This window comes from Hippocampus bargibanti, linkage group LG08 (assembly GCF_051943395.1).
Source record: "Hippocampus bargibanti isolate YZ-2025 linkage group LG08, ASM5194339v1, whole genome shotgun sequence".
Classification (NCBI taxonomy): domain Eukaryota; kingdom Metazoa; phylum Chordata; class Actinopteri; order Syngnathiformes; family Syngnathidae; genus Hippocampus; species Hippocampus bargibanti.
This window is the reverse complement of record NC_142741.1, coordinates 3,125,552-3,142,500: the sequence shown is the minus strand read 5'-3', so window position 1 is coordinate 3,142,500 and position 16,949 is coordinate 3,125,552. Positions and strand designations below refer to the sequence as shown.

At 38.1% G+C, this 16,949-nt stretch overlaps 1 protein-coding gene across 1 annotated transcript in view; it reads left to right on the top strand.

Annotated features, from left to right (window-relative positions):
- The window catches only part of klf7b (Kruppel like factor 7b), a 33,810-nt gene extending 17,163 nt beyond the window's left edge, over positions 1-16,647 (top strand). Inside the window, 4 exon segments of the mRNA XM_089002482.1 lie at positions 9,577-9,723; positions 9,726-10,170; positions 14,965-15,088; positions 16,596-16,647. Of these exon segments, the coding sequence (XP_088858608.1) occupies positions 9,577-9,723; positions 9,726-10,170; positions 14,965-15,088; positions 16,596-16,647 (768 nt within the window).
- Positions 16,648-16,949: the final 302 nt, after the last annotated feature.

Sequence of the window (16,949 nt, the reverse complement as noted above, 5' to 3'; positions counted from 1 at the left end):
TGTGTGTGTGTGTGTGTGTGTTTTAGAATGTGTGTATCCATGTCTAAATGTGTGCGTGTGTGAGATTATGAGAGGAAAAAGTTCATCACAAAAACAGGTTTGAAAAGTCAACTGACTCAACCAAACGAAATATTAAAAAAAAAACTAATTCAAAACAGTTGTGAGGACTTTGAATGTAATGTAATTTGAATTCAGAGTCCTCACTCCTGCTGTTTTTTCAGTTTTTATTGTTTTTTTTTTTTTTTTAAGATGTTGAAGTGGGAAATGCCGTTAGGGGGACATCTAGTGATTCAAATGTAACACGAGTTCTTCTCTAAACTTATCAGAAATGGTGGTCCTCACTCCTGATCTGGAGTTATCCGGACCTCACAAAAACCGAACAGGAATCTGTGTGTGTGTATGTTTTAGAATGTGTGTATCCATGTCTATGTGTTAACATGTCCGTGTGTGTGTGTGTGTGTGTGTGTGTGTGTGTGTGTGTGTGTGTGTGTGTGTGTGCGTGTGCGTGTGCATGTGAGAGAAAAACATTCTGAATAAAAACTGCTTTGAAAACTCAACTGAATCAACCAAACATTTTTTTAAGTAAAATTATATTAAAACCAAATTCACTACAGGAGTGAGGACTTTGAATGTACCCATTCAGAGTCCTCACTTTTACTGATATTTCAATTACAAGTCCACGTTTTATTGCTTTGTTTTTTAAAGAAGTTGAAGTTGGAAATGCAGTTAGGGAGACATCTAGTGTTCAAATGTAACACACGTTCTCGAAACTTAGACTCCTTATCTGGAGTTACCTCACGAAATGTTAAAACAGGAATGTGTGTGTGTTTTAGAATGTGTGTGTATACATGTGTATGTGTATATGTGTGCGTTTTAGAGAATATGGAGTTAAATAATATTATTTTTTTTCATGTGTGTATGTGTGCATGTGCCAGGGTGTGTGAAAGTGTGTAGAAGGTTCTTGCATTTATCCTAGCTTGCTGTTCAACGGTTTTGTGCCATCCTTGAATAGGATTTACAGTATTTTGTTATGCACAAACGGCATTTTTCACTGAAGGGGAAAAAAATGATTTGTTATGTTTGTTATTTTTAGGAGCTGTTATACATGCACCGAAAAATATATTTTTAAAAAAAGAAATAGATTGACAGCAGAAACGTGGTCCATATTTTTGGCATCCATCTGGATCTTCTATATGGGCCTCCCTAAGTAACCAAATTGCGAACCCTATTCCTGCTCTAGGTGTTTTTCACACACAAACACACATGCACACACACACATGTTATCGATCGTAGGGGAGCTTAAAATGGCTTTCCAGAAAGCCACGCGTAACCAAATAAGCCTTTCCGGGTTATTTACAGAGAAAAGAAAGTCAGGAAACAAATAATAACACTTGATAGTTATATTAAGTTCATCCAGTCGACTTGATATGTAGTTTAGAACGGATTCTTATTTTACAGACAGTGTATTGTCGGCGTCAGGCGTTTGAAACACCTACAATACACTGTCCGTAAGATAGGAATTTGTTTTAAATTAAATAATAACACTATTAATGACATCGATAAGAAGTAAATAACCCTCTCTGAGTTCTGGAAATAGAAATGTGGAAATAAATAACACTATCGATGAAATAAACAATAACTAAATAACTCTCTTGGTTCTTCATAAAAAAAAGAGGAACTAAAAGCATATCCTGTGACTGTAAAGTGACCTTGAGAAAGGCGCTTATAAATCGAATGTATTATTAATGTTGTATTGATAGTTGTATTATAATTAATATTTATTTTTATTATTATTATTGTTATTATTATCGGGCAGAGTGAATGGCTGCCGCTGCTCACCTGCACGCAAGAAAAATATCCCGTGACTGTAAAGTGTCCTTGAGAGTTTTGAAAGGCGCTTAGAAATGAAATGGATTATTATTATTATTATTATTATTATTATTATTATTATTATTATTATTATTGTTATTGTTATTATTATTATTATTATTATTATTATACACAGAAATCATCCATTCATAAAGCCACACAAGGGGGTCTTTTGATGTTATTGATGACAACATAAATGCGGTGTTAGTGTTGGGGTTCACAAAATCAATGGCCGCCAGACAGAAGTCATCAAACACCGATCCCAGTTGGCAAGAAGGGAAATGCTGACTTGTGGTGTTTGCTGTTTAAAAAGCCCCACCTTCTTTTTTCTTCTTTTTTCATTTTTTTTTTTTTTTTGGTGGAATACTCATTGATGTTTCGTCGAGATTATATAGCCTCCGTTTTTTTCCGCAAAAAGAAATCCATTTTTTTAATGTGACTTTTTTTCCTTTTATGAAAACAGGGGTGGGGGGGGGGGCAATAAACTCACATCCTCTAAAATACTATATGTACATTTTCATTAAAAAATATATATATTTCTATTATTTTGTGAAGTTCTAAATATGTAAAATAAACAAAAAAAAAATGAGGAAATACATAAACTAACAAATAAAGAAATAAAGAAACAAGTAAACTAATAAATAAATAAATAAATAAGCAAATGAATAAACCACTAAATTATAAATAAATCAATAGATGAACAAATAAATAAGTAAATAAATAGATGAATAAAGAAATAATGAAATATGATAATTAAATGCTGTTCCATGAGAAATGTGTTTTTTTTTTACACGAACTTGTGCAATTAAAAACAAAAATTACCACAATTAATGATCAAAAAATACATAGATAAATAGATAAACTTGAGAGTTTTGAAAGGCGCTTATAAATGAAATGTATTATTATTATTATAAATAGATGAATAAATAAATAAATAAATAAATATGATAATGCTGTACCATGAGAAAAGTCATTTTTTTTTCACAAACGTGTGCAATTAAAAAAAATATTACCAAATGCATTTATTGAAAATAAATAAATAAATAAATAAATAAATAAATAAATATGATAATGCTGTACCATGAGAAATTAGATTTTTTTTCACAAAGGTGTGCAATGTAAAAAAATATTACCAAATGGATTTACTGAAAATAAATAGATAAATAAATAGATAAATAAATGAATGAATGAATGAATAAATAAATAAATAAATAAATGCTGTTCCATGAGAAAATAGATTTTTTTTCACAAACGTGTGCAATGTAAAAAAATACTACCAAATGCATTTATTGAAAATAAATAAATAAATAAATATGATAATGCTGTACCATGAGAAATTTGATTTTTTTTTTCACAAAGGTGTGCAATTTAAAAAAATATTACCAAAGGGATTTACTGAAAATAAATAGATAAATAAATAGATAAATAAATAAATACATAAATAAATGCTGTTCCATTAGAAAATAGATTTTTTTTTTACAAAAGTGTACAATTTTAAAAAATATGACCAAAATTAACTATAAAAAATAAAACCTTCTGCGCTCGAAACCTTTACATATTTTTGCCAGTTTCTAAAACAATGTTTTCATGAATATACAGCGGTTTTTGTCCTCCAAAATACATGACATTTGCTCTACAGCCTTTTTCCTTAAAATGCCCCCCCACCCTGCACACACACACTAAATGAATTTAAGATCTCGTCTCAAGCCAGGCCTGTGAGGCAGGCAACTTGGAATGTTACCATGGCAACACAACTCACGGTGGGGCTAAAAGTTCACGCAAAGCAAAAGTGTGCATGACCTTGGCATGTGAATGCGTTTGTGTGTGCATGTGTGTGCGTGTGTGTGTGTTGGATGCTGTCCTGCTCGCTTCAGGCCATGTTGGCAAGCTAAACTAAAAACACACAAATAAATACATAAATAAATAAGCGCGCAAATACAAATAAATAAACACTCAAATATAAATAAATAAATAAATACATACATACATACATAAATAAATAAACGCACAAATAAATACATAAACACGCAAAAATAAATAAATAAATAAATAAACACACACATATAAATAAACATGCAAATATAAATAAATAAATAAATAAACAAACACACAAATATAAATAAATAAATAAATAAATGCATAAATAAATGAATAAATACATAAATAAATAAATAAATACGCGAATACAAATAAATAAATAAACACGCAAATATAAATAAGCAAATAAACAAACAAATATAAATAAATAAATAAATAAATACATAAATAAATAACTCCAAATAAATAAATAACTCAAAATAAATAAATACATCCAAATAAAAACACATAAAAACAAATCCAAAACAAAAAATAAGCAATAAATAAAGAAAACAAATTCCAGTACAAAAAAATTACAAATAAAAATAAGAATAAAAATACTAATAAAATCACATCAATAAATATAGATAAAAAAGTAAAAATAAAAATAGAAATTGAACTATCGAAAGAAATTTACATTTAAAATAAAAATAAATAAAAAATAAAAAAAAATATACAATTAAAAATAAAGATGAACAAATTAAACTAAAACTAATAATAAAATTAAATAAACAAATAAATTCAGAAAAATAAGTACATTAAAAATATATACAGTAAAGTCTCGTTATATCGATATCGGATATATCGATAGTCCCGGTTATATCGATACTATTTCTATGCACGCACGGGGAAAATTACATGCAAACAGGGTCGGATATATCGATAGTCCCGGTTATATCGATATTTTTTCGGACTCCCTTGAATATCGATATAACGAGACTTTACTGTATATAAAAATGACTACAAATCACAACACCATGCATTACTTGACTGCTACCAGCGGAGGCGCTGTTCAGTCAATCCCACACGATTTGTTCGATCATTTTCGCTGCCTTCCAGTGATTTGTTTCTCTCGCAACCCGTTTAGTCGGATGCTCCGAATCAGTTGCTGATTGTTGAGCAAGCAATAATGTCCAGTCTCCATTTTACAGACATGGAAAAGGCTTTGCTGACTTGTTCTTTATTTCCTGTTGTGTTTCTTTTTTTTACTGCAGCCCATTTAGCCAGCCGTTGTGAAATAATCAATGATTGCCAAGCAATTAATTACGCTCATCCATGGTGTTTTATCACCTTTGTCTACTTTTATCGACAGACAGAGACACACACACACACGCACACGCACACGCACACGCACACACACACACATACAAACACACATTCCTGTTTCAATTGTTTTGTGAGGTCCGGATAACTCCAGATAAGGAGTGAGGACCACCGTTGCTGATAAGTTTAGAGAAGAACTAGTGTTACACTTGAACACTAAATGTCACCCCATTTCCCACTTCAACTTCTTTAAAAGCAAACACATAAAAAGTGGACTTGAAACTGAAATAACAGCAGGAGTGAGGTTTCTGAATGGGTACATTCAAAGTCCTCACCCCTATAGTGAATTGGGTTAAAATATTATTTTAGTTTTTGTGGTATGAACTTTTTCCTCTCATTAACCACGCAAACACACACATAGTGAGTCAAAAGTGTGTGTATCCAAGTGAAATGAAAACACACACCAAAAATAATTTGGGGTGAATTTGTGAGGACCTTTCTGAAACTTTAATAGATGCATATATAGACCCTCTAAAAGCCTTTAGAATGAAAAACTTGTGAGGACCGGCCAAAAGGTCGTCACTTGTCAAAAATGTCCTCACTACGTATGGTATAAAATGTTAGTGGTCCTCACAAGACTAGTCATACAAACACATACACACACTCTTTGGTGTCTAATGAGCCATCAGTGCGCTGGCATCAATGAAGGAGGCGGAGCTTCAAAGAGCCTCTTTGACAGATGCCAAAAAGCCTTTTAATTAGGAGCCATTGGTGCACAAAAAGGAAAGGAAAACACTCGCTGGCTGAAGGGGGAAATAAATACACACACACACACACACACACACACACACACACACACACACACACACACACACACACACACACACACACACACACACACACACACACACACACACACACACACACACACACACACTCATGCTGAGTCATGCTTGATGTGTTTCACACATGTGAGGCCATTTTTAGCGCCCAATGTGACGTTTTTCATCGCGATTGTAGAAAAAAAATGATGTCATTGTTTTTTTTTCGGAGGTGTCGATCAAGCGCTGATCAGACCTCTGGCAATGTTTTTTTTTGCCTTCCACAAGGGAGCAGCATTTCCCTTTTTTCCGATGTTTACTTTGTTACATTTTAGCTATGTATTAGCTAGCTAACTAGATTTCTATCTATTTGAGTTACACTCCGGGTTGAGTGAACGCTGTCGATTGTGGCTACCGCTGCTCACCCGCAGAAAAACATCGTAACGGTGACTGTTAAGTGACCTTGAGTGTTTTGAAAGGCGCTTAAAAATGAAATGTATTATTATTATTATTATTTAGGACACACACCCTCATTTTATGCTCATATAACTCCAGACACAGATAATTTAGGAATTAACATTTTTTTTTCTGATGCAAGAAGAGAGTCCACGCTTTCTAACGCTGCGTTGAATGTTTATGTCAACCTAAAACTCAATATTCTGTGGGTTCTGGAATTCAAATGACAATTTTTTTTGACATAGTCTGGCAGTGAATGAGTTAATGGTGACCTTTGCCCTTTGAAATATCAAAACAAAAATAACACTTTAGTGGCATAATGCACCGGATAGTGTTGTTACATTTTGTGATCAGTGAAGTGTGAAGTCCAAAGATGCGCTTGTGTGGTATGACATCATCATCATCATCATCATCATCATCATCATCATCATCGTGGCGGTTAATGATGTCATCGGTGTGCACTCAGACGTTTCCTGGAGTATCCACTTGACTCTGTTTGCTTTGTTTGTTTGTTTTTTTTGAACTGTCAAAAGCCTCTCGGCGACCTGCCGGCTTGCATCCGTGATCAATTCCCACTCGCACACTCATGCGCAAACACACACTGGACGGGAATTGTCTTTTTTTCCTCATCGGCGCTTGTTTGATGAGAAAACAACGGCGTGTTTGTGTTTTTAATGATTGTCACTCAGCGTACGACCTCTGCCATTACTACTCGTGCATAGGTAACAATCAAACTAACTTACAAAATGGCCGACTGGCTGATAAACAAACAAAATGGTAGACTCACGACCTAACTTACTAAAGTACTAACTAACATTCAAACTAGGTCACCCACCAAGTAACCTATTGTGAAATCTCAGCAACTAGCTTACCGAAATTACCGACTAGCTAACATGCTAATGTATTAGTGATCATACTAAGTGAAATACAGTAAAGTCTCGTTATATCGATATCGGATATATCGATAGTCCCGGTTATATCGATACTATTTCTATGCACGCACGGAGAAAATTACATGCAAACAGGGTCGGATATATCGATAGTCCCGGTTATATCGATATTTTTTCGGACTCCCTTGAATATCGATATAACGAGACTTTACTGTATAAGCGCTCGCTTGGCATCTTCACTCTCGGTAATAACACTTACTTCTGTGTGATATATAGCGATGGAATACCACAATATGCTAATTATAGTATTGCTAACACTAGGTTATAATACTGTGAGCCATTCCGAATATTTTGTCTCGCTCGAGCCTGTAAAAAAAAAATCCAATATCTTTAAAAAAAACACAGATTGAATAATGTAGTGTTTAAGATATAGTGAGACCTCAACTTACGAACTTAATTGGTTCCTAGACAGAGTGTGTAAGGCGAAAAGTGTGTATCTCAAAAAAAAAATTCCCATAGGAAACCATTAAAATGGGAATAATCCGTTCCCGGGTTTCCGTAAAATATACTTTTCAACTAAATAAGCTTTAAAACTACACACAACATACCTTATTCTATGTATAATAAATGTGCTATTGTATTGTAATGAAAGAAATACACTGCATTGTATCATAAAGTCACTTTATTTACATTTGTGATAGTTGCTTGATGGAATGGCGTTGGAGGTCAAAGGGAATTACTGTTTGGAAAGAGAGGCACATTACATGAGGACTGCATTTAAAGAAATAAACTGTGCTGTAAAATAAAGTTTTACTTACCTTTTTGATGGTCGTTGATGGCTTATGGAAGGAGAGTCACCTTCCATAAGGACTGTTGGTAACTTAACCGCTGGTGCTGTTCGGTCGTGTGCTTCCGCCGAAGATTACTCCGCCAGCCGTGGTGGGTGTGTATTATGAAAATAGTGTTTATTATAAGGTTTAAATTTCATAAATTTGACGTTTGTAAGACGAAAAGTTTGTAAGATGAGGTGTTTGTAAGTTGAGGTCTCACCGTATATGAAACAATTACACATACACAATGTCTTTGTCAAGGTAACACAACGTGATGTCGATTATTTTAGCTTGCGCATGCGGGTTTCATCGATTGTGACATTTCTTCATATGTTGTGTACGCGCGTTTGTGAGCAGTCCTCGACGTCAAGCAAGCAAGCTAATGATGTTGACGCTCAACATGACTTCCCTCTCTCGCACATGCATACATTTATACTCTCTTTCCCACGGCTCGTTAAATACCACATTTCACACCTTTTTTTTTACCGCATAGCCGTGCTCGGTTAAATGACGATATGTCAGGGAAAAAGGCGATTTGGCGTTATAATTCACTGTGCTAATGCTGTTAGCTTTGTAGACTTTCACCACCTGGGGGCAGTGTAGTAAAATTCAGTCACGCGGTCACACAAAGAAGAGTTTTACACAATCACTGTATGTGATTGCAGTATCCTAGGGTGTTAGCTTTAAGCTAACTTTTGAATCGATGAGAAGGTTTCTTCTGTACTTCTTTGAAGGTGTCGGACGTTTTGCTTCTTATCCAAGAGGCTTCGTCAGCAAACTAAAATCTTTTGCTGGTAGTGTTACGTCTGTGTAAGCTCTCAGTTATACAGGAGTGGTCCATCGATGAGAAGGTTACTTCAGCCGTCATCTGTACTTCTTTGAAGGTGTCGGACGTTTCGCTTCTCATCCAGAGAGCTTAGTCAGCAAACTAAAATTTGCTGGTAGCTCTGGCCCTATATATATATCCCTACTGTCCAGACGTGGCAGTGCCAGACTCTGCTATGATTGGTCCCTACTCTCAGGTTGGAGGGAGCAGAGGACTACTCCGTGCGGCTACACTAATTACTTCTACTGTCCTGACTGAGTATGGGGTCTAGGACTGGCCTGATTGCCCCATGGCGATTTAGTGAAGGGTTTTGCTGTTGCTGGTGTGAGGTTAAATTTGAATCATTCCTACAACCCACCTCTTCGGCAACATGGGTTTAGTTATGCTGATGAGGTGATACCAGAAAGCAGGGACCAATCATAGCAGAGTCTGGCACCGCCACATCTGGACAGTAGGGTTATATATAGGGCCAAAACTACCAGCAAAAGATTTTAGTTTGCTGACGAAGCCTCTTGGATAAGAAGCGAAACGTCCGACACCTTCAAAGAAGTACAGATGACGGCTAAAGAAACCTTCTCATCGATGGACCAATCCTGTACGACTGAGAGCTTACACAGACGTAACTTTTGAATGCAAAGCTACGTCAATTATGTCATACTTGTTATGTTTGTGTTTGTATTTATTTTTTAAAGCTATCGAGACCAACGGAGGGTTAATGGTGGTGCACATTAACACACATGATCTGTATCATTTCTTTCCTTCAGACATGTCTGGAGTTGGAGCGTTACCTCCAGACGGAGCCCAGAAGACTGTCAGAGCTCCTGGACGAAGACCTGGACCGCCTCCTGGCACCCGGCCTCACGCAGGGTGGCGACAGTGACGAGGAGCTTATAGACCCCCTACTAGCCGGTTTCCCGGCACAGCCCAGTCAGCTCCCAAAGTTCACGCCAAACTCCTCCAGACTCTGACGGACAGCAAGGATCAGGTCCTGGCGTCGGGCGTCAGCGCCGCCCAGCTTAGCGCCGCCGTCACGTCTCTCACGCCGCCCTCGTCGCCCGAGTTGGGGCGCCACCTGGGGAAAGAGGCGGCCGGCGCGTTCACGCTTAAGCTAGTGGCCAAGAAAGTCGGCCTGGGAGCAGCTAAACTAGTAGCGGCCCGGGCACTGACGTCTCCCGCGCTATCCCAGCCGCCAGGTCTAACAGGGGGGGCACTAAGCGACGTAGAGCAGGGCGGAGGGCCCGGCCTGGTGGGTGACTCGGCAGAGAACAAGAAGAGAATACACAGGTGTCAGTTTAACGGCTGCCGTAAGGTTTACACCAAGAGCTCGCACCTCAAGGCGCACCAGAGGACGCACACAGGTAACACGAATACGACACGGGCTTCGAAAGGGTTCCATAATCCTATAACTGCTAGCACACGTGGTTCGTCTGTGTAAGCTCTCAGTCGTACAGGAGCGATCCATCGATGAAAAGGTTTCTTCAGCCGTCATCTGTACGTCTTTGAAGGTGTCGGACGTTTCGCTTCTTATCCAAGATGCTTCGTCAGCGAACTAAAGTCTTTTGCTGGTAGCTCTGGCCCTATATATGCCCCTACTGTCCAGACGTGGCGGTGCCAGACATCTGCTTTGATAAGTCCCTGCTCTAATGTTGGGGGGGAGCAGAGGACTATTCCCTGAGGAGACGCTGGTTACTTCTTTTGTCTTAACTGATTATGGTCTATGACTGGCCCTGATTGCTCCATTCGCCCTGGTATCACTTCATCAGTGTGACTATTCCTACGTGACATTGAGAGCAGGGACCTATCATAGCAGAGGTTTGGCACCGCCACCTCTGGACATTAGGGATATATATATGGCCAGAGCTACCAGCACATTTTCGTTCACTGACGAAGCTTCTCGGATGAGTACAGAAGACGACTGAAGAAACCTTTTCATCAATTAAATTGTGACCGTGGTTCCATTATGTTATATAGTGACATCGTAGAATCGTGTCAGACAGCCATTCTGACATACGGTTGTCCGACACGATTCTACGATGCACTCTGAAAACTTTCTCAGATCAACAAGTTGTATGATGTCGCATGGTCCAGTAATCCAGTCCTAGACATGGCGCTGTAATATCGTAACACGGATTTATAAGATAAAGTTTGACAGGTTTGTAAAATAAGAGCCTTTGACGTGGTTTGAATAAAAATACATAGTGCTGTGATATCTCGGTTTACGAACCTCTCGTTAAATTTATGACAATTTTACCTTGGCATACAAACTATTTTTCGGGATACACACGGAGCGCCACAATGAGTAATGTGTCGTTCGCGAACGAGCCCGTTCTCCTAACAAGAAAATGGCAGCCGACTGGTTAAAGATTAAAGAGACAGGCAGACGACAGAGACAGTGACAAAATGGATAGAAAACAGTGACATTTGGACTCGTTTCAACTTTGATAGTTCAAAGGCAGAGAGTAGACTGCAAGGTTAAAATATCCCATCAATCAGTCTCCACATATAACCCGCACAAGCCATCTGTACACTTGATGCAAAAAGCTATCAACCCAGCTAAACAGAACACAATCGATGAGGAACTAGGTAAAATTATGGCAGCGAAAGCACCTACAAGGGATCATTCCTCAAGATGGTGAAAGAAGAAGGTTACGTTCCTCATCAAGTGTTTAATGCTGATGAAACCGGCCACTCCATTTCATCAAGTCATCAACGACCATCACAAAGGTAAATAAAAGGACTTTATTATATAGTACAGTTTATTTCTTTAATTATATTACCATAGCACATTTATTATACATCAAATAAGGTATATTTTGTGAAGGCTTAGAAAATTAGAAAGTGGAAAATTATGTTTAATGGGGACCTTGGAACGGATTATTCTCATTTTAATGGTTTCCTAGGGGAAGTTATTTTTTGGGATACACACTTTTCGCCTTACACACTGTCTGGGAACCAATTAAGTTCGTAAGCCAATGTATCGCTGTACAGCCCTGTGGTACACCACAATATTAACTACATCTATTACAAGCAGGACAATGCACGGGGGTGAATGAGTGCATGTGCCGGGCAGCAGGTGCCACACTCCTCGATCACCCCCTCCCCCTTTTTCAAAAGTATACACACACATCCGCACATCCGCACTTACATACACGCCGAGGGAGGCGCACCATGACTTGACGCCACGGCAACCACGATGCCAGCCAATTATTGCACGACGAAGCAAGGATGCATGATGGAGAAGTCACCTAGCAACCAACAGTGTGTATGTATGTGTGTGTGTGTGTGTGTGTGTGTGTGTGTGTGTGTGTGTGTGTGTGTGTGTGTGTGTGTGTGTGTGTGTGTGTGTGTGTGTGTGTGTGTGTTTGTGGTCGGTGGGAAGGTGTAGGAAGCGGGAGAGGGGTGAGAGAAAACGCAAGGGAGCTTGACAGACACGAACAATCCGGCAGCCAATTAGGGAGGAGAGTGATGCAGTTGCCTAGCAACCACCATCAAGCAAGAGGAGGGGGGGGGATGGGGCGCTGTATTTAGTAGTCATATGCGCCGTCATATTTATTGAATCAAGGAACATTTAGCAATAGTTGCACTGCGCCAAGGTCTATGCGTGTTAGCGGTTAGCATGTTAGCGCTTTTTTGATTTGTTTTTTTTTTTAACTCATTCACTGCCATTCACAAATTTATTTGGGAATTGAAATTATGACGTAAAGCGCCATTTCTGAATTTGTTCCGGTTTTGTTTTTTTCATGCCGGTACAGCGCTGGCCATACCTCTGGCAATATTTGTTTCCACAAGGGGGCAGCATTTCCCTTTTTACGATATTAGCGCTTTGTTACAGCTTCAGCTGTTGTTAAAGCGAGATTATTATTATTATTATTATTATTATTATTATTATTATTATTATTATTAATAATAATAATAATAAAATCTAATAGAATACACAAATAAATAAATACATACATACACAAACAAATACACAAATAAACAAATAAATATAGTCCTAAAACTCAATATTCTGTGGGTCCTGCAATTTTAATGAAAATGACAAAAACCCTGGCACTGGAGTGAACACATTTTTGCACATTGTCTAGCAGTGAATGAGTTAAAAACAATAATACATTTTAGTTACTTTCCGGGTTGAGTGATTCTTAGCTAACTCTTAGCTAGCTAGCTTTCTATCTATTTGAGTTACTTCTGGGTTGAGTGATTATTAGCTAACTCTTAGCTGGCTATCTAGCTTTCTATGTATTTGAGTTACTTCCGGGTTGAGTGATTATTAGCCAACTCTTAGCTAGCTAGCTTTCTATCTATTTGAGTTACTTCCGGGTTGAGTGATTATTAGCCAACTCTTAGCTAGCTAGCTTTCTATCTTTTTGAGTTACTTCTGAGTTGAGTGATTATTAGCTAACTCTTAGCTGGCTATCTAGCTTACTATGTATTTGAGTTACTTCCGGGTTGAGTGATTATTAGCCAACTCTTAGCTAGCTAGCTTTCTATCTATTTGAGTTACTTCCGGGTTGAGTGATTATTAGCCAACTCTTAGCTAGCTAGCTTTCTATCTTTTTGAGTTACTTCTGGGTTGAGGGATTATTAGCTAACTCTTAGCTGGCTAGCTAGCTTTCTATCTATTTGAGTTACTTCCGGGTTGAGTGAATACTGGCGCGTGTGTCTGCCACTGCTCACCCACAGAAAAACTGATCCTGTGACTGTAAAGTGACCTTGAGAGTTTTGAAATGCGCTTGGAAATTAAATGTATTATTATTATTAAAAGTGATTTACTTTCTAAATCAACATTTCATAGTCATGTAGTGACATCATGCGATCTCGCCTGCTGTGGCCTGACACTCAACCGGAGCCTGCAGAGGTCCTGGTTGCGCTCACACTTCTGTTAGCGGATAATCCCGCACAACACTGCCGCCACTAATCCACCATGATGCTTTGTCGTGTGTGTGTGTGTGTGTGTGTGTGTGTGTGTGTGTGTGTGTGTGTGTGTGTGTGTGTGTGTGTGTGTGTGTGTGTGTGTGTGTGTGGTGTATGTGTGTGTTGCATGTGGGTGGGCGGTGTCCTCTCCTCCCATTACAAGCGTAGAGCGCTTTCATTAGCACATTCATTAGCGGTTTAATTAGGCGTTTAATTCATTTAATCCCCTTTTTTAGGGAGGTTTGCAATGAGCATCGTAAATCAACGTCACATTTAGTCAACTTTTTTTTGGTTTGTTTTAGTGATGGCCATCATATGACCCTGGTGAGATAACTTGAAAATGAGGCTTTGTAAATCTTAACTCATTCACTGCCACACAATGTGCCCACAACAGAATTTCATTTACATGACACAAAACGCCGCCTGTGCATAAATGTGTGTGTGTGTGTGTGTGCGCGTGTTTCTGCGTGCGTGTGTTTGTACGACTAGTCTTGTGAGGACCACTAGCATTTTATACCATACGTAGTGAGGACATTTTTGACAAGTGAGGACCGTTTCCTCACAAGTTTTTCATTCTAAAGGCTTCTGGAGGGTGTATATATGCATCTGTTAAAGTTTCAGAAATAAGATGTCATGATGTCCCCTCTTCTGTGTTTATTTGTGCGTGTGTGTGTTTGTTTGTATGACTAGTCTTGTGAGGACCGCTAACATTTTATACCCTACAGAGTAAGGACATTTTTGACAAGTGAGGACCTTTTTGGACGGTCCTCACAAGTTTTTCATTCTAAAGGCTTCTAGAATGTCTATATTTGCATCTATTAAAGTTTTAGAAAGGTCCTCACAAATTCACTCCAAATTTTTGGTGTGTATTTTCATTTCACTTGAATACACACACTTTTTACTCACTGTGTGTGCGTTTATGTTTGTGTGTGCATGGTTAATGAGAGGAAAAAGTTCATACCACAAAATGTAAAATGATATTTTAACCAAATTCACTGCAAGGGTGGGGACTTTGAATGTACCAATTCAGAGTCTTCACTCCTGCTGTTATTTCAGTTTCAAGTCCACATTTTATGTCTTTGTTTTTAAAGAAGTTGAAGTGAGAATTGGGGTGACATTTAGTGTTCAAATGTAACAATAGTTCTTCTCGGTGGTACTTACTCCTTATCTTGAGTTATCCGGAGCTCACAAAACCATTGAAACAGGAATGCGTGTGTGTGTGTGTTTTTGTGTTATAGGCGAGAAGCCGTACAAGTGCTCGTGGGAAGGATGCGAATGGCGCTTTGCTCGCAGCGACGAACTGACGCGACATTACCGCAAACACACCGGCGCAAAACCCTTCAAGTGCAACCACTGCGACAGGTAAACACACACACACATGCGCATGAGTAATACCGAACTGGGGACCCCTTGATGTGAGAAGGACACAAAGAAGAGTCAAGATGAAGAATGTTTGAGTGAGAGGGGCTCTCGGTGTAACCAGCTGGACCCCCAAAATGACACACACACAAACCGCATGGCCATCTGTCCACTTACTCACTCACACACAAACACAAAGTGTACACGTTTTTGCACCATGGTGGGGACTAGGTGTGTGAAAGATTTGCCTCGTGGGAACCCAATTTCAAACATGAAAAAAATGTATTCATGAAACTAAAATTTGATTTTAGGACACATTTTTGTTAGCCTGTGCTCACTCACTCACACACACACACACACACACGTTTTTGCTAAATGGTGGAGACTAGGTGTGTGTAAAATTTGCCCTGTGGGAACCCAATTTCAAACATGAAAAAAATATATTTACGAAACTAATATTTGATATTTATGAAACTAAAATTTGATTTGAGGACACCATTTTTTGAGCCTGTGCTCACTCACTCAGACACACACGCACACATACATGTTTTTCTTCATGGTGGGGACTAGGTGTGTGAAAGATTTGCCTCGTGGGAACCCAATTTCAAACATGAAAAAAAAAACATCTTGATGAAACAAAAATGTGATATTTATGAAACTAAAATTTGATTCTAGGACACCATTTTTTTGCTTTTGCTCACTTACACACACGCATACATGTTTTTGTGACATGGTGGGGACTAGGTGTGTGTAAGATTTGCCCCGCGGAAAGCCAATTTCAAACATGAAAAAAACATATTGATGAAAATAAAATTTCATATTTATGAAACAAAAATGTAATTTTAGGACACCATTTTTGAGCCTGTGCTTACTCACACACATACACACACACACACACAAACGGTTTTGCTTCATGGTGGGGACTAGGTGTGTGAAATATCTTCCTTGTGGAAACCCAATTTCAAACATAAAAAAAAAATTGATGAAACAAAAATGTGATATTTAGGAAACTAAAATGTAATTTTAGGACACCATTTTTTGAGCATGTGCTCACACACGTACACACACACACACACACACGTCACATGTATCTTCCTTTGCTGAAGTAGCAGAACCCATGAAATTGACAGAAAGATGGATGGACAAATGGTCAGATCAATGAATGAATTGATGGACAGATGCATCCATAGCTGCGTGTATTGATCCGGTGTTTCCCAACCTCTATTTAATCAAGATAATGTTTTATTATTATTATTATTATTATTATTATTATTATTATTATTATTATTATATTGTTTATTATGATGCTGATTTATTGTTATGATCATTTTAGATAAAATGATTGATAGATACCTACATTGATATGAATGGATAGATGAATGCATTGATGGATGCGTGTTTGGATGTATGGCATGGTAGTTGGATGCATAAAGTGGGTCAATGGACAAAATGATGGACGGACCGATACATAAATAGATACACAGTGATTGTACTGTCCTTGTGTGTGCAGGTGTTTCTCCAGGTCCGACCATCTGGCGCTGCACATGAAGCGCCATGTCTGAAAAGGGGTGTGTGGGGGGGGGGGGGGGGGGGGAGTTAGGGGGTTTGGGTGCCATGGTGCAGGACTAGAAAAACAAGAAGCCAGCCAACCACCATGTGGCATCTAAAGCAGGAAGAAGAGGAAGAAGAGTTGGATTGTCGGTTTTCGTTCACTTATTTACATTCACTGTTTTTTACGCGCCGTCTTTGAACGCTTCATGGCGGCTTAGCTTCTGCATTTTTGGTAGAATACATATACACACACACACATATATATATATATATATATATATATATATATATATATATATATATATATATATAT